At 44.5% G+C, this 24,686-nt stretch overlaps 1 protein-coding gene across 3 annotated transcripts in view; it reads left to right on the top strand.

Moving 5' to 3' along the window:
- Window positions 1-24,686, top strand: part of EPB41L4A (erythrocyte membrane protein band 4.1 like 4A) — a 219,104-nt gene that overhangs the window by 132,411 nt on the left and 62,007 nt on the right. For all 3 annotated transcript variants that reach the window (XM_038770473.1, XM_038770474.1, XM_038770472.1), the window contains exons 7-10: window positions 1,690-1,777; window positions 4,052-4,140; window positions 7,615-7,678; window positions 22,240-22,331. In XM_038770473.1, the coding sequence (XP_038626401.1) occupies window positions 1,690-1,777; window positions 4,052-4,140; window positions 7,615-7,678; window positions 22,240-22,331 (333 nt within the window). The remainder of the gene's footprint in view (window positions 1-1,689; window positions 1,778-4,051; window positions 4,141-7,614; window positions 7,679-22,239; window positions 22,332-24,686) is intronic.

The raw sequence follows: 24,686 nt of genomic DNA, 5'->3' as shown, positions 1-24,686 counted from the left end.
GACTTCGGTCTTGTCCCTCAGCTTGAATCTTTAGGGACTGGAAGATTCTAGGCAGCTTTTAAATATCACCTTCTTCAACCATGACTTACTGCTGTGAGCCAGGGAGACCATCTCCCTCAATTAACAAGGAAAGGGAAAGATGAAGAAATGGAGCCTTAGGTGACTGCTTTCTCCCATGAGCTTCTGTAGACCCAAATGAAGCTTAATCCAGGGTTGACCCAGCCTATCCATCAGCAAGAATAAGAGGGTCATTTAATGAGGCTTCACCATAAGGAGAAGTCAAGTTTCAGGAAGAAGAGTTTGCCAATCCTGTTCTTTCACCTTACATTTTTATGAAGGAAGAGCTTTTAGCACTGCCAGCACCTCCCCCTTTTAAGTGCACCTTATCCAAAAGCTCCCATTTCTTAGAGTGCTAATGAAGAAATATCAAACAGGAAGGGACTCCTCTTGGTGTGGTTCTACCTGGATAAGGTCCCACTTGTTTTGCAAGTCCTTCAAAGAAGGAGATTCTAGTTCTCCCCTCCCATCCCAGGAAACCCATTCCGGTGTTTATCCACCCTTGTTATTAACGAGATTCTTTCTTATGTCGAACTTAATCCTTTTTATGGCAACACCAGTTCATTTCCTCTTGTTCCACTTGAACGTGGAGAACAGTTGGTCACCATCCTCTCTATGAAGACCATTCTAAGTTCACCTCTTGGCCTTCTCTCCTTTCCATTAAATAGCTAACCGAAAAAGAATAGACCGAGTTTATATCATTGTGCTTATCCATATGATCTGGGGTGGGAAGTAGAGCGACAGAGTTTCTTTAGCTGAAATTATCCAGATAACTGTGGAAGAGATGTTTGGGTTGGTTTTTGTTTTGAGAGGGGAGTCCGCATTATGCCAAATGACTATCTGCATGGCTCCAGTTCCCTTTGGGTGACCCCGAGGGATCAGAGACAGATTTAGCCTCCTCACATGGACTGTGTGTGGTTTTGGGGGCAGATTTCAAGGCTCTCGGGAGCCTTTATTTCAAAGGGAAGAAGAAACCTACAGGCATACTCAAGGTTACGTCCACTCTATAAAACATAAATCCGGAGGTATGTCATAATAATGATGGTATTTGTTAAGCACTTAATATACGTCAGGCACTGTTCTAAGTGCTGGGATAGATGCAAGTTAATCAGGTTGGGCACAGTCTCTGTCCCACATGGGGCTCACAGTCCAACACTTATTGCTGATATGCCTCAGGATCTGTACACCTTGTCCCCTAAATTGTCTAACTGCTGACAAATCAATTCTCTCCCATCCCCCTCCTCCCCAGAGTTGTTCCAATCTGCTCTTCCCTGTTTTTCAGCAATTTGATGGTAAATTTGTGGCTGTGAAAAAAACCACACCAAAAAATTCTACAACCACCACCTTTAGGTGTTTTAGGCCTTAGGATTTATTATGTGTGCTTGGGCAAGGAAAGATTTAGAAACTGAAGTTTGCAGAAATTCAGCTCCATAATGTGACCTATAAAAATATTTCAGTGAAAAGCACTCTGCCTTACCTGGAAGTCCAAGAAAAGAACATTTTCAGTGGAAAGACTTGAGTTTTAATTCATGGGGGGAAGGGAATATTCAGTGTCATCCATGTGACAGGGATTAAGATGGTCGATTTCAGTGACATGAGAAAATTACAATTTCTTTCCTATCCTGTTTACAGGGGCCAGGTTCCTTCTGAGGCTGAAATGAATTACCTGGGAACTGCCAAGACCTTAGAAATGTATGGTGTTGATCTTCACCCTGTCTATGTGAGTAACATCTCATGTAAACATTTTAAGCTAAAGACCCTTTGTTCCCCCCACCTGGAACACTCTCCTCTCTAGGTTTCAGCAAAACTTGCCCCTCTCTGCCACCGAAGCCCTTCCCAAAAACCATTTCCTTCAGGAAGAATTCCTTAATTAATTCTTCCATCTTCCCATTCATACCATTCCCGAAGCTGCCTCAGCACTCTTTAAGGCCTATCTGTTTACTTGCTCTTAATGTTAATTGATGCAGGGATCATGTCTACCAACCCTATTGTATTGTCCTCTCTCCAGGGCTTAGTCCTCTGTACAAAGTAAGCACTCAATAACTACCATTGATTGATTATTTACCCACTTGTGTGTATTATTTGCATTTGTTTTCATATTCTAATACTTGTTTATTGCTGGTTGTTTTCTCCCATTAGGTTGTAAGCTCTTTAAGGGCAGAGATTGAATCCTTTGTGTTTTTTATTCTGTATTCGTTCATTCAGTTTTATTTATTAAGTGCTTATTGTGTGCAGAGCACTGTATTAAGCACTTGGGAGAGTGCAATATAATAATAAACAGACATATTCCCTACCCGCAACAGAGTGTATTCACCCTAGGGGTCTAGTTCAGTGCCCTGCCCAGAGTAAGACCCTAAATAACATTGATGATGATATAAAAAAGGAACACTGTGTTTAGGCTGTTTAAAATTCAGATGATGTTTTTACACCTCTGTTAACCAAATTCAGAACAGAGTTTGCCTATGAGAACTGGCACTAAACTGATTCTTAACTAAGGAATTTTAATGAGTTTTGCATGGAAGCATGATTATATTTCCACTTGTGGCAGACAACTGGGCTTGGAAACATAATCTGGATAACAGCTCTAACAGATTCAATACCAGATAAAATCTGATTATACTTGATTGTCCTCAGACAGAAAATATGAAAATACTTTGAGAGGGTGACTCGGTGGCTAAAAAATATTCAAAAAAGTCATTTAATAAATGTAGAGCAGGTGAGCTGCAGCCTCTAGAAAAACAGGTCATTTACTTTTCAAAGTTCAGGTTCTGAAGGAGTGGTGGATAACTGCATATTTTCTTCAGGCTTGAACAGAATTTGAGGGATTGTTTGATCAGCAAGAGATTTGAGTAAATATGCACATCTGGATCTACAACACATTCTTGGGGGTAGTTCTGTTCCTTCACCCTATTAATTAATCATCCTAATGGCCCTTCCTCCTGTAATCTGACAGAGAAGGCTTGAATGTCCCTCTTTATATTTTTAATTCAATTTAAGATTAGTACTGCATATCCGTGCCGGGTATTTCAAAACGTTCCCAAACTGAGAAGAAAACCCACCTCTGGCCAGGAGTGCTAGCTTTTCATTTCAAGGGGGGACAGATTTGGGGCTAGAGTTTTCAAGGGGTGGGGCGTAGACATTCCCAGGAGAGAGACTCTCTCTTTTTCTCTCTCTCCCTCCCTCTTTCTTCCCCCTTCTTTTCCCCCCCGCAAAAGGTGGACAAAAGTATTGCCTTGAACATAGAGACACACACACAGACTGAGACATACATGCTGTAAGAGAAGATCATCTCCAAAAAGGAAATTGACATTCAGTGAGCAAATATATGCAAAGGCATAACACATCTTTTTGACGCAAAGAGACTGCTCTCTTGCGCATGTGCTCTCTCTCTCTCTCTCTCTCTCTCTCTCTCTCTCTCTCTCTCTCTCTCAGAATCTCAAGCCTCCAGCCTCTGTTTGAAAATTCAGCAATCATTCCAAAACCAAAGGCTTGAGTGCTCAGCTCTAAAATCAAATTAGAACATCCAGTAGTGTTGGTCAGTCACTGAAATTTCTCCTGTGGGTCCATATGATTTTTCCCCTTATGAATAAAATGTCTAAATAGCTCCTGACTCTTAAAACCCCCAAATAAATGCAAATGTCTGGAGAATAATGTATTTCTTGCTCTTAGTTTAGGTGGGCAGGGGGTGGGGGGATGTCAGTTCTTAGTAGCCATCACTGAATTGGGGTTAACAATTTGGAGGGTACATTCAGTGATCATGTTGGTATCCTCTTAGATGGCTTTGTGAAATTGCCGTAAAGCACAGCAACACCCACATATAAGCATTAAAGTGAAGATGTCTGGAGTCTTGGTTTAAATAACTTTTTTGCAGCCTTTGAACAGTTTCTGGCAAGCTACCTCTGTGAAGTTCCTCACTCTGACACACGGCTTGCAGAACTGACTTTCAAAATAATGTATGAGTTGAGTGTAAATAACAAAGTATTTGTGTTTGCAGGGAGAAAGCAAGTCTGAATATTTCTTAGGCTTAACTCCTGTGGGTGTTGTTGTCTACAAGAATAAAAAACAAGTAGGGAAGTATTTCTGGTAAGTGCAACTGAGAGTACAGTATATTCACTGTTTTTTTTTTCCTCAATTGCTTTCAGACAAATTTTTGTTGAATCAGTTTCCTGACAATTGAACCAGACAGCATTCATTTTGTGGACTTCATTGTTTTATCCCTATGGTATTTGTTAACCCCTCCTGTGTGCCATGCACTGTACTAAGTGCTGGGGTAGCTACAAGATAATCAGGCTGGGCACAGTCTATGCCCCACTGTCTTAATCCCCACTTTTCAGATGAGGTACCTGAAGTTCCATTTTCCCATTCATACCATCCCCGAAGCTACCTCAGCACTCTTATGGCCTTATCTGTTTACTTGCTCTTGATGTTATTGATGCAGGGATCATCAAACCCTATTGTATTGTCCTCTCTCCAGCGCTTAGTACAGTGCTGTCTCTGTACAAAGTAAGCACTCAATAATTACCATTGATTGATTAGTCCATGCCCCACTGTCTTAATCCTCACTCTTCAGATGAGGTACCTGAGGCACAGAGAAGTGAAGTGACTTGCCCAAGGTCACACAACAGACAAGTGGTGGAACTGGGATTAGAACCTAGGTCCTCTGACTCCCAGGCCCGTGCTGTTTCCACTAGGCCATGCTGCTTCTCAAGAGACAAGAGATAGATGAACCTACTCAGGACACAGTACAAGTATTTTGGGAAATGTGAAGTACCAGGATAGGAGTGATGAATGAGCCTGTTTAGAGCCCTGCCCCACCTAAACCAGCCTCTATGTGCCACTAAGCTACCAAACCATGGCTCAAGTGAGTCAGTGACTGGTACTGGGACCTAAATATACAGCTGAGATTCTTCAATCCAGTCACAATCAATCGTATTTACTGAGCATTTACTGTGTGCAGACTACTGTACTTGGGAGAGTGCAATGTAACAGAGTTGGTAGACATGTTCCAGGGAACTCCCACAAGGAGTTTATAGTCTAGAGGACTTCAATTGCAGAATCTATGTACAGGCAGAGAATGACTCTCTCTTCAGTGCTACTTGTTTGCAAATATAAAGTGAAGCAGCATGGCTTAATGGATAGAGCACAGTACTGGGAATCAGAAGGACCTGGATTCTAATTCTGGCTCTGCCACTTGTCTGCTGTGTGACCTTTAGCAAGTCACTTCACTTCTCCATGCCCATTTGTAAAATGGAGATTAAGACTCTGGGTCTCATGTGGTACATGAACTGTGTCCAAGCTGATAAGCTTTTGTCTACCCAGTGCCTGACATAAAGTAAGCACTTAACAAATACCATTAAAAAATATACTTTGGGAATGCTTACACTATTTGAGTGACTCAGTTGGAGAAGAAAGTATAGGTCCAGAATTTTCAAATTGTTCAGGTTTGACCGTTCATTACCAGCAAGCCTTTTCAATCAGTGGTATTTATTGAGTGCTTACTCCAAGCAGAATGCTTTATTAAGCATTTAGGAGAGTTTGATGGATTTAGGAGCTATGATCGGTCTTCCCCCCACCCCCCAGCAAATTTAGAATTTAGTAGTTGATCCAGACACCAAAATAAATAACAAACAAGACGATTCAATGGAGTGAAAAGATATGTGTACTTAGAGGGTATCAGGAATGGGGGGGGTGGGGTGAGTACACAACTATTTAGGTGATGTGGAAGTGCCAAAAGAATGAGGGTGGGGTGATGAGACTAATCAGGGAAGGCCTCCTGGAGGAGATTTGATTTCAGGAGGGCTTTGAAGGTGGGGAGAGCAGTGGTCTGCCAGATACGAAGCAGAAGGAAGTTCCAGGCTGAAGGGATGGTGGGAGAGACAAGGATGAGGCACAGTGGCTAGGTTGGCTTGAAAAGAGTGGCATGTGAGAGCTGGGGTGGAGTGAGAGAGGAGTGAAGATAGATATGGGGGAAGAGAGCTGATTGAGCACCTTAAAGCAAGTGGTCAGGAGTTTCTGCTTGATGCAGAGATGGATGTGTAACCATTGGAGATTTTTGAAGAGTGGAGAGACGTGTGCAGAAAGATATCTTAGGAGAAATGATCTGGGCACCAGAGTGAAATATGGACCAGAGAGAGAGGGGACAGGCTGAAGACACGGAGACTAATGAGAAGGCCGGCGCAGTAGTCTAGCCAGGATATGATGAGTGCCTGGAGCGGCGTAGTGGCAATCTAGAAGAAGAGGATCGCAGTCTGGGCTCTTGAATTGTTGTGGAGAAACTGGCAGGATTTGGCAAAGAGTGGATATGGAAGTTGAGAGGGAGGAGTTGAGGATAATGCCAACATCATGGGCTTGGAAGACAGAGTGTGGTGCCTTCTGTCTATAGATTGAGCTGTCATTGCTTCAATCTGGAAAGACAGACTGACATTATTTCAGAGTATAGACAAGAGGGATGTTCCTCCAAATCATCCACCCACTGTTGGAGTCATGAATGGGCTGAATGTGCCAACCCTGCTGCATTGTACTCCCTCAAGCTCTTAGTACAGTGCTCTGCACACAGTAAGTGCTCCATAAATACCACTGATCGACTGATTGTGGTTTGACCCAGTTATTATGCTGTTATGACCTTAATCACAGTACCGCAATCACAATCACAGAGAAGCAGCGTGGCTCAGTGGAAAGAGCACGGGCTTTGGAGTCAGAGGTCATGGGTTCAAATCCCGGCTCTGCCACTTGTCAACTGTGTGACTTTGGGCAAGTCACTTAATCAATCAATCGTATTTATTGAGTGTTTACTGTGTGCAGAGCACTGTACTAAGTGCTTGGGATGTACAAGTTGGCAACATATAGAGACAGTCCCTACCCAACAGTGGGCTCACAGTCTAGAAGGGGGAGACAGAGAACAAAACCAAACATATCAATAAAATAAATAGAATAGATATGTACAAGTAAAATAAATAGAGTAATAAATATGTACAAACATACATACATATATACAGGTGCTGTGGGGAAGGGAAGGTGGTAAGACGGGGGGGATGGAGAGGGGGATGAGGGGGAGATGGGCCTTAGTTACCTTACCTGTAAAATGGGGATTAAGACTGTGAGCCCCACCGTGGGACAACCTGATCACCTTGTAACCACCCCAGCGCTTAGAACAGTGCTTGGCACATAGTAAACGCTTAACAAATATGAATATTATTATTATTATTACTGAATTGAATCGCAAAGTACTAGAATCAAATTCTCCTCATGTGAGCTGGATATAAGCAAGTAGTTGGAGTTATGATTTAAAGAGATTGAAGCCTAGAGAAAGAATCTGAGAGCTATCTAAAAGGGAAGACCTCCTGTACATTAGGGAAGGTGAAAGCTTCCTGCCAGAGGACTGTGAAGAAAGGTTGCAGGGGTGGGGGGTCAAGAACAAAACCCTAAGGATCATGCAAAGAGAATGTGGAGTATTCTGGGACACTGAACAATTACTATAGTGAACTATGTTAAAATCAACATTACTCAGTCCTTTTCCTTTGAAAGTTGAGTCTTTTAAAACGTGTCTCTTATTTTCAGGCCTCGGATTACAAAGGTTCACTTCAAGGAAACGCAGTTTGAACTCAGAGTGCTGGGAAAGGATGTAAGTGTGCATTTTAACACCTAGAGTGAGAGAACATGTCTCCAAGCCTGTCTGATCATTTGCAGCCCCAAACACATTGTGAAATGAAGCTCATGAGGTGCAGAAAACATCTGTGCATGTTAATTGATTCCTGAGAGCATCTCTGCTTTGTGGGAGGGGAAGTGGGGAGTAGGTTGAGGGTGAAACAGTGGGATGAAGAATGGCAAATGGAGAAAAGCCTTTTTAACCAGAACTGGAAAACTCTTTTAGGGCAGAGAGGAGTGGAGGCTGATAACCTTTCTTAATGTAATTATCTCTCCTGAGCTGTCAGTGAGGCTGGTAATTGGAATATTAGAAAGATGCAGATTCATGTACAAACGAATCCTAATTTTTCCTTTAAAGCAAATGAAGCAGCAAGGAAGAGAGAGCACATTGGCTGTTTGAGGGCGTGTCCATTGAGCAAATAGCACCGTAAATTGCTTGGCGCTCTTTCAACTGTTAACAGGGTGGAGGGAGTGGGGGTTGGACTGGGGTGGGAGGGAATTTTGGAATGGAAACGGAAGACTGCAGAATGAAAATGCTGACATTTGCCTCCTCGGTGTTGCAAGGCCTTTCAAGACTGTGCTGGTAATGGGCCTGGTATTCAATAGGTCCTAGACTAGACGTTTCATGCCTTGACAGGTAATTTTTAGGAAACTGGGCAAAAGAATGCATGGGTGTGAGAGTTTCTTTTAATCTACCTCTGAAGATAATGTTCCCTTGAAGTCCTATTACTGTAATCCAAATGTTTATAGGGAGGTAAATGAAAATTCCCTTTTGTGTTCAGTACTTGATGTTTTCTCCACTACAAAGACTGAAGGCTGACCTATCTTACTTTCTAATTAAATATTTGTTATAAAACATAAGCACGGTTATTCTCGTACACGTGTGAGTAGACACACAAGGAATAGACCTGTTTAAGTTTGTCCCAAGAATGTAGTACAGTGCTCTGCACACAGGAAGCGCTCAAGAAATGTAATCTGCCACCAAATTTGACATATTACCAGGAAGTTGGTTTTTTTAAGAAAACAAAACTTCCCATCCAGAGAGTCATTCATGACATTAAAAATCCAGGAGAATTTCCTTGTGGGCAGGGGATGTGTCTGTTCTGTTGTTGTGTTTTACTCTCCCAAGTGCTTTGTACAGTGCTCTGCACACAGTAAGCGCTCAGTAAATACAATTAATTTGAAATATTGGAAAGTTTACAAGCAGGCTACCTTTTTGGTGGGGAGGATTTCTTTGGGGTGAATGTGCTCCTTGCCAAACTACCTACCTCAATCTACTGCAGCCCTTACTTAAATTGGTTTCCTAAGGCTTTGGACAGTAGTCAGTCATGTGGACTTCATGACCTCTGGAGTTCAATAATGCTCTTGACACCTGCATCTCTGCTATCTAGAGCTGGGCTCAGGATAGCAAACAGAGAAATCTGTGGACTCATCTGAACCCCACAGGATTTGTTTACATGGGAGAGAATGGATTGCTTAAATGATTGGATAGGATAACGTGACTTAAAAATTGGACTGAGTTGAAACAGAGTGCCAACCCTACCAAGCAGTGGCTGTGGTCACAGGACTATCTTTACTGCCTCTGCAGTATGGGAGAGGTCATGTTTCAGCCACGCCCACACACAAAGATTATGATCACAATCAGTGACATCACCTTCAAAAATGAAAGGCAACTGTGTATGCATAAAGCTCTTTTGTTTTAAAAAGCTCTTAGCACACATCTCGTTAACCCTCATAAGATCGGAACATGTTAAATCTTATATTTGTTGTAGAGATGGGGAAGCTGATTGCCAGGTGGACTAAAACCACCAGTATATTTTTTTTAAGTCACAGTGGCATAAAGAGAGACTGGGGTCTCCTAATTCTCTTCCCCTGCTATAGCTTGTGTAATAAAATTCATACAATGTCGCCAGAGGAAATACAGCACCAATACAATTGATTTTTTAAATCTTGCTTCTCCATGATGATGATGACCATCTCAACCTATTTGTTTTCATCAAAAAATACAATCACAACAGGCTCACTTATTAACAATTTTGACTTTTCTAACCCCAATCCTCACCATTCCTTGGCTGCCAAAGAAACTGCTGGCAAGGTTCCACAACTCCGTGGCAATTTGACTTCCTGATGAAGTGACATTCCCGTGGCATCCATCATAATGGATTCCCCAGCCATAAAGTTTGGCCCCACCTTCCCCGCTTGCATTCCCAACTCACAGCTTCCTCACCACCAACCCCTTCAGGCATTCTCTTACTTCCCTTGTCCCAGTGGCCCTCTGAGATAGAAAGAAAAGTCACAGGGGGTGGGAAGGCTAGAGAAAAGGGGAGATTAAATTGGGTTCAGACTATGGGTGGGAAAGTCATAGGAAAGGAATGTGAGTGAGGGTGAAGATAGGGGTTGACATGATGTACCTTGTCAGGGAGAGTGTGAACTAATCAATCATATTTATTGAATGCTTACTATGGGTAGAGCACTGTACTAAGTGCTTGGGAGAGTGCAGTATGACAGAGTTGGTAGACATGTTCCCTGTCTGATGCCCAGATCATTTTTCTACAAAAACATTTAGGACATGTTTTCCCACTCCTCAAGAAGCTCCAGTGGTTGCCCATCCACCTCCTCATCAACAAAAACTCCTCATCATTGGTTTTAAAGCACTCAGTCACCTTGCCCCCTCCTAGCTCACCTCACAACTCCTATTACAATCCAGCCTGCACACTTGGCTCATCTAATGCTAACCTTCTCATTTACCTCAATCTCACCCATCTCGCTGCCAACCCTTTACCCACGTCCTCCCTCTGGCCTGAAACGCCCTCCCTCCTCAAATCCCACAGACAATTACTCTCCTCCCCCTTCAAAGCCTTATTGAAGGCACATCTCCTCCAAGAGGCCTTTCCTGACTAAGCCTCCCTTTCTTCTTCTCCCACTCCCTTCTGCGTTGCCCTGACTTGCTCCCTTTAGTCATCCCCATCTTCCATCTTCAACCGCTCACTCTCCACTGGTTCCTTCCTCTCTGCCTTCAAACATGCCCATGTCTCTCCCATCCTAAAAAAAACCTCTCTTGACCCCACCTCACCTTCTAGTTATTGCCCCATCGCCCTCCTACCTTTCCTTTCCAAATTCCTAGAACGAGTCATCTACACGCGCTGCCTCGAATTCCTCAGCACCAACTCTCTCCTCGACCCCCTCCAGTCTGGCCTCCATCCCCTACATTCCTCGGAAACTGCCCTCTCAAAGGTCACCAATGACCTGCTTGCCAAATCCAACGGCTCATACTCTATCCTAATCCTCCTCGACCTCTCAGCTGCCTTCAACACTGTGAACCACCCCCTTCTCCTCAACACACTATCCAACCTTGGCTTCACAGACTCCGTCCTCTCCTGGTTCTCCTCTTATCTCTCCAGTCGTTCATTCTCAGTTCTCTTTTGCAGGCTTCTCCTCCCCCTCCCATCCCCTTACTGTAGGGGTTCCTCAAGGTTCAGTTCTTGGTCCCCTTCTGTTCTCAATCTACATTCACTCCATTGGTGACCTCATTCGCTCCCACGGCTTCAACTATAATCTCTACGCTGATGACACCCAAATCTACATCTCTGCCCCTGCTCTCTCTCCCTCCCTCCAGGCTTGCATCTCCTCCTGCCTTCAGGACATCTCCATCTGGATGTCTGCCCGCCACCTAAAACTCAACATGTCCAAGACTGAACTCCTTGTCTTCCCTCCCAAACTCTGCCCTCTTCCTGACTTTCCCATCACTGTTGACGGCACTACCATCCTTCCCATCTCACAAGCCCGCAACCTTGGTGTCATCCTCGACTCCGCTCTCTCATTCACCCCTCACACCCAAGCCATCACCAAAACCTGCCGGTTTCACCTCCGCAACATTGCCAAGATCCGCCCTTTCCTCTCCATCCAAACCGCTACCCTGCTTGTTCAAGCTCTCATCCTATCCCATCTGGATTACTGTATCAGCCTCCTCTCCGATCTCGCATCCTCCTGTCTCTCCCCACTTCAATCCATACTTCACGCCGCTGCCCTGATTCTTTGTCCAGAAACACTCTGGGCATGTTACTCCCCTCCTCAAAAATCTCCAGTGGCTACCAATCAACCTACGCATCAGGCAGAAACTCCTCACCCTCGGCTTCAAGGCTCTCCATCACCTCGCCCCCTCCTACCTCACCTCCCTTCTCTCCTTCCACAGCCCAGCCTGCACCCTCCGCTCCTCTCCCGCTAATCTCCTCACCGTGCCTCGTTCTTGCCTGTCCCGCCATTGACCCCCGGCCCACGTCCTCCCCGTGGCCTGGAATGCCCTCCCTCTGCCCATCCGCCAAGCTAGCTCTCTTCCTCCCTTCAAGGCCCTACTGAGAGCTCACCTCCTCCAGACTGAGCCCCCTCCTTCCTCTTCCCCCTCTCCCCCTCTCCATCCCCCCCGCCATACCACCTTCCCTTCCCCACAGCACCTCTATATATCTATATATGTTTGTACGTATTTATTACTCTATTTATTTTACTTGTACGTACTCTGTTTTATTTTGTTAATATGTTTTGTTCTCTGTCTCCCCCTTCTAGACTGTGAGCCCACTGTTGGGTAGGGACCATCTCTATATGTTGCCAACTTGTACTTCCCAAGCGCTTAGTACAGTGCTCTGCACACAGTAAGCGCTCAATAAATACAATTGAATGAATGAATGAATGAATCCCCCCTCGCAGCTCCTCAGCACTTATTTACACCTCTGTAATTTATTTACTTATATTCATTTCTGTCTTCTCCTCTAGGCTATAAGCTTGAATAGGATTGAATGACAGTCCAGCAACTTTGCTGTTGGTAATTCACATCTTGAATTCATAGTTGTTTTTTTGCTTTCTGTGGTGACAGGGAGGGTTTGGGACAGGGCCCCTTTCCCTTCGCCGCTCTCGCACCACTAACCCACAGCCCTGGATCACTGCCACTGTCCGCCTCCTTCGCTCTTATGCTCGAGCTGCCGAACGCTGCTGGCGAAAGTCTAAACACCATGCCAACCTCGTTCACTTCAAGTTTATCCTTTCCTGCCTTAACTCAGCCCTCTCTTCTGCCAGACAAAACTATTTCTCCTCCCTTATTGACACCCATGCCCATCACCCCCGCCAGCTCTTCCGTACATTCAACTCCCTTCTCAGGCCCCCGGTTCCTCCCCCTCCTCCTTCCCTCACCCCCAACGATCTGGCCTCCTACTTCATTAACAAAATTAAATCCATCAGGTCCGACCTCCCCAAAGTCTCTTCCCCCCTTTCTCCAACCCCCCGGCTCTCAACACTCTCTGCTACTCTCCCATCCTTCCCAGCGGTATCCTCAGAGGAACTCTCCTCCCTCCTCTCAAGTGCTACTCCGGCCACCTGTGCTTCTGACCCCATTCCCTCTCATCTTATGAAATCTCTCGCTCCATCCCTTCTCCCCTCCTTAACTTCCATCTTCAACCGCTCACTCTCCACTGGTTCCTTCCCCTCTGCCTTCAAACATGCCCATGTCTCTCCCATCCTAAAAAAACCCTCTCTTGACCCCACCTCACCTTCTAGTTATCGTCCCATATCCCTCCTACCATTCCTTTCCAAACTCCTTGAACGAGTTGTCTACACGCGCTGCCTAGAATTCCTCAACAACAACTCTCTCCTCGACCCCCTCCAGTCTGGCTTCCGTCCCCTTCATTCCAAGGAAACTGCGCTCTCAAAGGTCACCAATGACCTCCTGCTTGCCAAATCCAACGGCTCATACTCTGTCCTAATCCTCCTCGACCTCTCAGCTGCCTTTGACACTGTGGACCACCCCCTTCTCCTCAACATGTTATCTGACCTTGGCTTCACAGACTCCGTCCTCTCCTGGTTCTCCTCTTATCTCTCCGGTCGTTCTTTCTCAGTCTCTTTTGCAGGCTCCTCCTCCCCCTCCCATCCTCTTACTGTGGGGGTTCCCCAAGGTTCAGTGCTTGGTCCCCTTCTGTTCTCAATATACACTCACTCCCTTGGTGACCTCATTCGCTCCCACGGCTTCAACTATCATCTCTATGCTGATGACACCCAGATTTACATCTCTGCCCCTGCTCTCTCCCCCTCCCTCCAGGCTCGCATCTCCTCCTGCCTTCAGGACATCTCCATCTGGATGTCCGCCCGCCACCTAAAGCTCAACATGTCGAAGACTGAGCTCCTTGTCTTCCCTCCCAAACCTTGTCCTCTCCCTGACTTTCCCATCTCTGTTGACGGCACTACCATCCTTCCCGTCTCACAAGCCCGCAACCTTGGCGTCATCCTCGACTCCGCTCTCTCGTTCACCCCTCACATCCAAGCCGTCACCAAAACCTGCCGGTCTCAGCTCCGCAACATTGCCAAGATCCGCCCTTTCCTCTCCATCCAAACCGCTACCCTGCTAATTCAAGCTCTCATCCTATCCCGTCTGGACTACTGCACTAGCCTTCTCTCTGATCTCCCATCCTCGTGTCTCTCTCCACTTCAATCCATACTTCATGCTGCTGCCCGGATTATCTTTGTCCAGAAACGCTCTGGACATATTACTCCCCTCCTCAAAAACCTCCAATGGCTACCGATCAATCTGCGCATCAGGCAGAAACTCCTCACCCTGGGCTTCAAGGCTCTCCATCACCTCGCCCCCTCCTACCTCACCTCCCTTCTCTCCTTCTACTGCCCAGCCCGCACCCTCCGCTCCTCCACCACTAATCTCCTCACTGTACCTCGCTCTCGCCTGTCCCGCTATCGACCCCCGGCCCACGTCATCCCCCGGGCCTGGAATGCCCTCCCTCTGCCCATCTGCCAAGCTAGCTCTCTTCCTCCCTTCAAGGCCCTGCTGAGAGCTCACCTCCTCCAGGAGGCCTTCCCAGACTGAGCCCCTTCTTTCCTGTCCCCCTCGTCCCCCTCTCCATCCCCCCATCTTACCTCCTTCCCTTCTCCACAGCACCTGTATATATGTATATATGGTTGTACATATTTATTACTCTATTTATTTATTTATTTATTTATTTTACTTGTACATTTCTAGCCTACTTATTTTATCTTGTTGGTATGTTTGGTTCTGTTCTCTGTCTCCCCCTTTTAGACTGTGAGCCCACTGTTGGGCAGGGACTGTCTCTATGTGATGCCAATTTGTACTTCCCAAGCGCTTAGTACAGTACTCTGCACATAGTAAGCGCTCAATAAATACGATTGATTGATTGATTGATTTAACCTTCCACCAGGCTATTTCAAAAGCTAAAAACAATTGTTTTGTGGGTATTCATTTTCAACTCTGGTAGTTCCTGTTGCAAATTGTAGTCCAAAAGTGTCCTAACGCAGAATGTTATTGAAGAGTAAAATAATTAAAAACAGATTTAAATACAATGAACTGTTTAAAGTGAAAAAAAAACTTGCACATGTAAATATGACAGAATGGCAGAGGAAACCTGATGTAGCTTAAACCGCCGAACCAAGGAATGCTGTCAAATGCAGCTCAGTGTTGCCGCCTGGAATTGTCTGGCTCAGCCACAGTACCTGTCCCCCCCACCCCCCCAGCCCAAGCAGCTCCGCAGGGAAGTTTCTGGTGAATACATACCCTTTCAAATTGCTTCTGCTATTTGCATTGGAGGAGAAAGTGTAGGTGATGATAATGGTATTTATTAAGTGAACGCTGACTGTGTGCAGAACACTGTACCAAGTGCTAAGGTGAGTACAACAGAATTGGAAGACCTTTTCTCTGCCTACAGGGAGCTCACGGTCTAGAGGGGAAGACAGGCATTAAAATAAATTACAGATACGGACTTAAGTGCTGTGGGACTAAGGGTGGGGTGAGTATCAAGTGCTTAAAGGGGACAGATCCAAGGGCATAGGTGATGCAGAAGGGAGAGGGAGAGGGGAAATGAGGGTTTAGGCAGGGAAGGCTTCTTAGAGGTGTCAAACACCTTACTCAGCACTGGGGAAGATACAGTCAGCTCAAATAGAGTTCCTGTCCCACACTGGGCTCATGATCTAGGAGGTAGGGAGAGGAGGTTTCTTAGCCTCATACTACAAATACTACACTCCGGGAGAAGGTAGGGAAGCAGGTAAGCTGGGGAGATTTTTAACTCTGTTGTAGACAGTCTGTAAAAGTTGGTAATCCATTAGTGGCTAGACAAGAATTTTTCTGACCAAATTCCTTCACTCCTTAGAACTGCTGAGGGGAACATTTCATTACAGATGATAAATAGTTCTTATGCTCCACCCTGCAGGTAGTTGAATTACAGTGGTGGGTGAAGGGAATGTGGTGAATGTGCTTCTGTTTATACAACACTGGATAAGGGTAGAATTCTAGCATTTTGTTGGTTTCATGGCACCTTAATAAGCGAGTCCAATGCATTCATCAGTGGGTTGTTGGGATGGAGTAGATTTTTTAAATTTTTGAATGATTTATATTTTTACTTTTCAAGTACTATGTTGAAATATGGAATGAAAATTTAGTGAAACAAATCAAGTGAGCCTCACAAATGCATGTATTTGGGGGCCATGAATATTTCCAGAAACACCACCTTCACATTTTATAAACTATCTTTGTTTCCATTTGGCATCATTTCTGTTGGAATTGGCAGTGGTTTGTTAAGAGATGGGCTTTGAATTTACTAGCCAGTATGAATTGAATCCTTATTACAGGCTGCAGGATAAAATAAATGGAAGGGAAATTTGGATGACCAAAACATGTGCATCTCATAACAGGAAAGTGGACCATTTCTCAATAGTCTGCTCATTCTCAGTCTTTTTCACAGGCCCCTCCTCTGCCTCCCACCCCATAATTGTGGGAGTTCTTCAAGGCTCAGTTTTGGGTCCCCCTCTATTCTCCATCTCCATCCACTCCCTTGGAGATCTCACTTGCTCTCAGGGCTTCAACTACCATCTCTGTGCAGATGATTCCCAGGCCTGATGATTCTGCAGTCTCATATTTCCTCCTGCCTTCAGGACCTCTCTAATTGGATGTCCCACCAACACCTCCAACTTAACAGAACTCCTCATCTTCCCACCCAAAACCTGTCCTCCCCCTGACTTTCCCTTCACTGTAGATAACTCCACCATCCTCCCTTTCTCTCAAGCCCATAACCTTGGCATTATCCTAAACTCATCTCTCTCTTCAACCCACATAGTGTCACCAAATCCTGTCAGTTTTGCCTGCTACCATGCTACCTGCTACCATGTGGAGCCAAGTACCTATCCTATCCCGCCTTGACTACTGCATCAACCTCCTTACTGGGCTCCCTGCTTCCTGTTTCTCTCCACCCCAGTCCATGTTTCACTCTGTTACCCAGATTTTTTTTTTCAAAAAGCCCAGTCCACATCTCCCCAATTCCTTAAGGATCTCCAGTGGTTACCCATCCACCTCCGCATCAAACAGGAACTGCTTACTATCGGCTTTAAAGCACTCTATCATGTTTCTCCTTCCTATCTCATCTTGCTTATTCCCTACTACCACCCAGCATGTTCTCTTTGCTTCTCTAACACCAACCTACTCACCATACCACGATCTCGTCTATCTTGCCACCGATCCCTTGCCTATGTCCTGGAACCCCTTTCCCCTTCATATCCAACAGACGATCACTATCCCCACTTTCATTGTTAAAACCACATCTCCTCCAAGAGGCCCTCCCCGACTAAGCCCTCCTTTCCCCAACTCCCTCTCCCTTCTGCATCGACCTTGCACGTGGATTTGTATCCTTTATTCACCCCACCCTCGGCCTCACAGCACTTACGTACATATCCGTAATTCATTTATATTAATGCCTGTCTCCCCTCTAGACTTAGGTCCTTGTGGATAGGGAACATGTCTACTAACTCTGTTATATTGTACTCTCCAAAGTGCCTAGTATAGTGCTGGACCCACAGTAAGTGCTAAATGAATATATTGATCAACTGATTGATAGTCCTCCCACTGTCTAAATATCAAATCACCTGGCACATAGGAAGAGTTCTCTCTCTCTCTCTTTACACTGGGGTCAAGTTCTGAGAAAGATGGTGTGTGTGAATCCATGGAAATAAACCTTCTTTTTGCCAAATAAAAGAGGGGAAGAGTGTTTGCAGAACTCTTTAAGCTATGCAGCTATATATGGTGATTGTATTAAGTGCTTACCGTGAGCAAACCATTGCAAAAATATACATAGGTGGCAATGGTTGCAGTCCTTTGCTGGGGTGGAAGGTTGAAGGATGGCGGCTCACCATCATAGGCATGAGATGGGTACGGCAAGAGGGGGCTTAAGCTGTTACGGGGACTTGACAAACTTTTTATTTAGGGACATTCACTACCTCCTTTCTAGTGCTGATGGTATTGCCAATAAAACCTGTAACCCAGCTGTTCCAAAGGGGGCTTGGGCCCCTAAACACATCACCAGGGAATTTAGCGATGCAGAAGAACTCGTAACCTTTCTGGGTCAAAAGGGATTTGTATTAACTGCTCTGAGAAAGGGAAGAAAGAGACTAAAATTAAAGTCCCAGCAAGAGTTTAGCAAATCTCATTTTGCACTACTTTCTCTCTACTCCTTTGTAGCTCACTCACCAGGAACCTGTCAACCACCCACTGTGCTGTCTGAATTTTTCACGTTTGATGCGTACAAGCCTGTGTGCTCACTGAATGGGAGACCCTGTTTGAGATAACATGAAGTGTCTTATTCTGAACTTTTATCCTTCACTCCCCTCTCACCCATCATCTCGCACACCACTTAACTTCTTCACCCTCTATCAGTAGTAGTGGGGTGTTTAATTATCAAGTGCAAAGAGTAGAATTCAAACTCATAACTACATGAACAACTTTTTCTGCAAATGCTCAGTACTCTGTCCTGTAAATTGTGTAGCAAAGGTGTTGTTTAGATGAATGTCTTTAGAGGGGAAAACATTTTACATCAGTGTTCCTTGGGCATTATTAATCAATCAATCAATGTTATTTATTGAGTGTATATTGTGCAGAGCACTATACTAAGCACTTGGAAGAGTACAATACAACCACTTCCCTGCCCCACAGCAAGCTTACAGTTTACAGGGGGAGACTATTAATGCTACTCTTCTTTGGGCTTGATAATATTCTATCAACTATTTGGGTGAGCTGGTGGAATGGGGTAGACAGAGAATGTAAGACTTGATGGTGTAAGTTATGAATAACCTATATTCTAATAGGGGGAGGCAGGCATGTAAGTATTTCCAAAAGAAAGGAAATGATTAAGAAATACACATTGGAATAAACATAGATGCATAAGTCCTGAGGCGGAGTAGAACTAAGTACGTAAATGCTAGAGAAGGCTGATGGCTTTGTATGAATTTGGTAATCTGAGTATGAATCGGTGTAGCGTGTTGGAGGAAGTGGGCTGGGCTGCTGGTAAAACAGTGGTAAAAGGCCAAGCCCACCTCCCCCCCAATCCTACCCTATCAGCTGTGGATCCTCAGACCACTCCTGCCATTTACTCTGGGAGGGATTATGAAGCAGATGGTTGCTGCCCAATATCTGTCTTTTTTGCCCTTCATTTAGCATTTGGGACCCTCAGACAGTAGTTGGATAAACAACAAACAGTAAGCTGGTTAAAAACTTGTATGTGAATGGACTAGTCATTTGAACATGCTAGTTGTAATTAGGAGAAATTGGGAGACTCTTTTGTTCCCTTAGACCATTTGCACCCAAGGTGGGGTGGAAAACTGGAATTCTTACCACTGTGAAACACCTTTCATACTTCTAAACCCCTTTACACTGTTGGTTGAACAACAGCATCAGCACACAATGGTCAGGTCTCCACTAGCCCCCTTGCTCCCCCCACCTCCCAAAAGGAGAATAATGCAGTTCTGTGGAGAGTTAAACAAAAACCCTGGGCTGATTCAAGCACAAGTGGGTGTTTTATATTGGCTTGTTCATTTAATTGCCTGAGTTTTTTGTCTGGCTATTTAGAGGCCTGAACAATCTGCCACAAAATGGAACTAATAAAGGGACTAAAAGCGGCTTTCACCATATTGTATTAGAGCAGGGGTCTGGAACCTATGGCTCGGTAGCCACATCTGGCTCTTCTTGGAATCAAATGTGGCTCTTGCGTTTAGGGGCCCACCCACAGACTCAGAACCTTAAGGGTGATGCCACTAGTTTTGCCTCCACAGGAAAAAAAAAATCTAGGCAGGAAGCAGCTGGGCCACCCCACCCCTTTGAGTGGAAAAGGGGTTGATGGGGAGTCAAGATGGTAGCTCTTGTTGCTCACAGGATGTCAGTGCTCAGTACCCAGGCATTCAATAAACACCACTGATTTATGCTTTCAAGTTGTCTCACTAATAACCACCTTCAGTGGTGTATTTATTTGAGAAGAGAAAAGGACCAGATGTACCCAGACTTTTAGGTGTGCTCACCTCTCTGCCCAAAGGTTTCTGTAGGTTTGTCAATTGTTAATTAAGTTAGTACTTCTTCTAACTTGGAAACTTCATAGAGGGACTAGAGAATTACTGTTACAGAATTACAGTCACAGAAGTCACAGCTGTGGTTGTGGTGGTGACCTTCTCAGCACCCTAAAAGTTGAAACATCTTGAACTGTCAGTGTCCTTCCCAGGCTAGGGCAGGGGCTGATGGAGTGGGGCAGCCTCTCAACCACACAGTTGGGCCCCGGTGGTTGGCTCTAGGGAAAATAGTGGACAGATCACACTGCTGCTGGTATTTGAGTCCTCCTTGAGCTGGAGCGGAGGCTTCTGGGAATCCTGGTGGCATGGGGATGGGAGCAGCCTTAAGCAGTTCAGCCTTGGAGATGGACTGTAAGAAGAGCAGTAGGCAGGAGGTGAACAAGGAGGGGGGAAACAAGCATTTTCCTCTGTGTGCAGAATTGTACTCCCTAATTTATGCTCCATTATTCAGCTATGCATTAATGTGTTCAACATCTCTTATTGTTGTCTAAAGGAAATGAAGGTCTGAAATCCATGAGGGGGGTTCTCTTTGCCTTCAAACCTTCTCATTTGGGAATTTTAGAAAGGTTTGATAGATTCCCCGCCCTAGTGCTTGTTTCTGTGATTCAGACTTGTACTCTTTCCTGTTTTTGATTCAGTCTAGCTACAATAGTGGTAACGTCATCAGAAGACTTCTGGTTTATTGTTTTAGCACACATATTGGTTTTTGTGGTTTTTTTGGTGTGAGCCGGGCTTTCTGACCATTTGTTAGATAAGATCTGCTGGGAAAGAAGAAAGATTTTCGGCACTGCCTTTGTTAGCTGTACACTGTTTTTAATCCACACAGCCTCCAATCATTAGGGAAGCTCTTTAGATGTCAGTTCAGGAGTGCTTTCAGCCGCAGAGAAGTAATGCTGTTAAGATCTGAAATTACTGGCACTTCTCTATGTGCTGTGAGGTTTTTTGCGCCTAAGCAGGTGATAAGTGTGCAGATGCTGCTTTGCTTCAAATTCTTGTCTTCTACAAAGAATTTAGTATCAGTTAATTATTGTAATCAGAGGGAGAAGCCTGTTTTATAGCTTTACCTGTGCTGCATGTGTGGATCTATAATTCCTTAGAGCTGTCAAGTGAGGCCTTTTAATGAGCTAAATTTGCTTAAAAAAATTCCAAGAGCAGAAAGCTTTTTTTAGTTTGTTGGATAGAGAAGATGGTGTGGGAACACATTGCTCTGTGCTATGAGATGTGTACATGCATTTTAATGGGGAACAGCAATTATTTACAAATGAAGCCAGAGGAAGGTGGTGGCTTTTTTTTCCCTTTAGAGCTGGACAATGTATAGAGTTTGGAAGTATAATCTGGCATGTTCAGCCTATAGCCCAGTGAACCATTTCGTTATTAATTAACCTGTAATCCTGTTATATTTGAGCTGGAGTTTATAGGTTGCCTCAAATGAAATAGAAACAAGTACAATTTTAATGTTTGCTTCATTGTGGAACATGACCAAATTCCTAAATTTACAGATTTTCTTTTGTATTTACATTGTTTTAAAATATTGGTGATCTCCATTTTTACCAAAATATGAAAAGTAATTGTGTGTATTCCCCTAAAACTCATTTCTTTTTTCAGAAGGATACTATGAGAAAGTGAAACCAACATATTCCAAGAAAACCATGTTGGTTTTATTGTGCTAATTTTTAAAAATCTTGCTTAAATTACCATAATAGGTACAAACACACAAAAGCAGAAAACATCTCATTCAAATTTTTTCTCACACTTTTTACTGGTTTTGTCATTACTAATTATTTGAGCATTTATAAGGGGAAAATCGATTTTTTATGGTACTTGTTAAGTGCTTCGTATGTGTCAGGTGCTGTACTAAGTGCTGGAATAGATACAAGATAGGTTGGACGCAGTCCCTGTCCCACATGGGTCTCACAGTCTAAACTAGACAGAGAATTTAATCCCCATTGTACGGATGAGATAAATGAGGCACAGAGAAGTTAAGAGATTTGTCCAAATTCTCTCAGCAGACAAATGGCGGAGCCGGGATTAGAACCCAGGTCCTCTGACTCCCAAGCCTCTGCTCAGAATTTAGAACAGTAAGCATTGATAATAATGGGAGGTTGAGCTTTAATGTTGAATAATTTGTCATCTCTTTTTTCCCCCCCCCCCCAGTGCAATGAAACCTCATTCTTCTTTGAAGCACGAAGCAAAATCACCTGCAAGCATCTATGGAAATGCTGTGTTGAACATCATACATTTTTTAGGTGACTATTGCTAAAAGTTTGAAGATTTTATTAGTAGAAATGATAAAATATGAATATTTCTTTTGTGACAAGGATCCTGTCTCATTGGTGGTTAGGAGACATACAGCTTCAAGTCCTTTTGATTTCTTTGGAAATTTCCTTTTTTAATTTGAGTCCCTTAAATGCTCTCTCACTCAGCACGCTATTGGAAATTCTTTCAAAATAGAAATCTTCTGGGAGAAAAAAAGGCAATTGTGTTAGAAGAGAGGGTACAGAGCCATTTTTTGCTGTTGAGGAAGTAGAACATTCTAAGGAATGGCATGAAGAAACAAGAAACAATATCCGGCTTTCCTGTTCCAGTGTGAACCTGACACAGCTGCAGTGCCTGTGACTGTTAGCATTGAACCACACTCTGTCCCTTCATGTTTACATGCAGCATTCAGGGGATAAGGGGAATTCTCCTCAAGGCTCAAAATCCATTTCATATTCTGGGTCTGAAGTATGATGTGACTCAGGATAGCAAATGCATTGCTTCCTTCCTTAGGAACCAGGGCTTGGCAGCCTGGGAGGGGAGTTGCCATTTGAGCATAATGTAGATCTAACAAGGCCTGCATGAAAGCCACTGTAAACGGCCGGAAGAATATGTGTAACCAACTGTGGAAACCTCAGTATAAGGGAAAACCCCAAACTGGTGGAAAATTTAGGCTCTGTGTGGGATCTGATTTAAAGAGTAGCCCGGAGTTTCACTGAAGCCCAGATTCCTTTGGCTCCCGGAGGGTCGGCCAAAGGTATTTATTTGGTTACTCTTGTAGTGAGGTCACAGGCACAATGTGCCTGACAGTGTTCTGAAAGACTTTGACTGTTTTCATCAATCCAGCAGTCAACTGGACAACAAGTATTTTTTGAGAGCCCACTGAGTGCATACTGAATTAGTCTTTCAATGCTGGCCTTGCTCCCTTTTTTTTGTAAAGTGAGAGGCAAAAGATTCCCCTGAAATATCAAATGGGAAAAATTGAACATTGGCCAACAGCTTGAGAGTGCAGTGTTTCTGGATAGGCAGAATCAATTGACTTTTATAGCACAGACTTGAGATTTTAATTGAATTCTCCACTTGCCCAGTTGTGCCTTCCTCTTCAACACTCCTGTTCTTACCTGGTTTTTTTGCTATTGATTTGTTTATCCATTTATATCTGTTATTTATATCACCTTCCAAGTTCTTTTGCCTGTATTATGTATTTGTCAGTTCCTCTGTTTGCCTTCCCCGTTAGATCGAGAGATTCCCTGAAGGCAGGTATCACGTCTTCTGGTATTCCAAATCTTCCCCAGCCACATGGGGCAGCACTCTCTGCATACAGGCACTCAATCCATGCCATTGGTGAAGTCGAAGGAAAAGTGGAAATATAAAGAAATTATTAAGACAATATAAAATGTGGCAAGCTTAAAGTTATTTTTGGAGCCGGTAGGCAGACTTTGCTCATTCAAAAGGTTGAAATTAGATCCTGAGGAAAATAAAACCATTAGTTCATTCTTGAGCTGAAGTGGGTTAGGTCACCTGAGTGACTCAGTTGGGTTTGTTAGGGGCCACTGACAAAGAGACACCGTGCAATTTTCCTCGGGTTCTGTTTGTATGGTAAGGGGCTCGTTCAGCTTGATGGGGACCAGATGTCCCAGTTGGGGCAGGTCATTCTCAACTTTTGAGGTTCCATCACACCGCTCCAGAACCTCACAGTTGTGCTAGTGGTGGCAGTGTCTGCTGTTGCCGTTCTGAAGAAAAGGAAGAGCCATTGCCGTGACAGAACGGGCCTCTCTGGGTAGATTTGGGTTAGGCTTGATGGCTGAAGCTGCATATCGCCACTTGGAAGTGCTTGTTGCCTGTCACCATTCTCATCTACCTTTTGCCATTTCTCGTCACCTACTGCCACTCACTGCTGCCTGCAGCTGGCCTGGGTGGAAAAAATGCGAGTGGGCAGCAGTGACTGCTCTGCCCTCTGGTCTGGGTAGAAATGGGTAACTAAGTGAAGTACAGTGAATGGCAAGGAGTGGAGGGGGGAAGAGATGGAGGTAAAACCTCACCTCCTCACTTCTATATCTTTTCCTCTGCACTCCTCCCTGCATCAGCTTCCTTGCTGACCATCCTGCCTCCTGTCTCTCCCCACTCCAGTCCATACTTCACTCTGCTGCCCAGATCAATTTTCTAAAAAAAGTTCAGTCCATGTCTCCCCACTCCTCAAGAACTTCCGGTGGTTACTCATCCACCTCTGCATCTAACAGGAACTCTACTGTTGGCTTCAAAGTGCTCAATCAGCTCGCCCCCTCCTCCTTAACTCGCTGACCTCCTACTACAACCCAACCCACACACTCCACTCTTCTAACACC

The sequence above is a fragment of the Tachyglossus aculeatus genome, chromosome X3 (genome assembly GCF_015852505.1).
Source record: "Tachyglossus aculeatus isolate mTacAcu1 chromosome X3, mTacAcu1.pri, whole genome shotgun sequence".
Classification (NCBI taxonomy): domain Eukaryota; kingdom Metazoa; phylum Chordata; class Mammalia; order Monotremata; family Tachyglossidae; genus Tachyglossus; species Tachyglossus aculeatus.
This window is presented reverse-complemented; position numbering and strand designations above follow the sequence as displayed.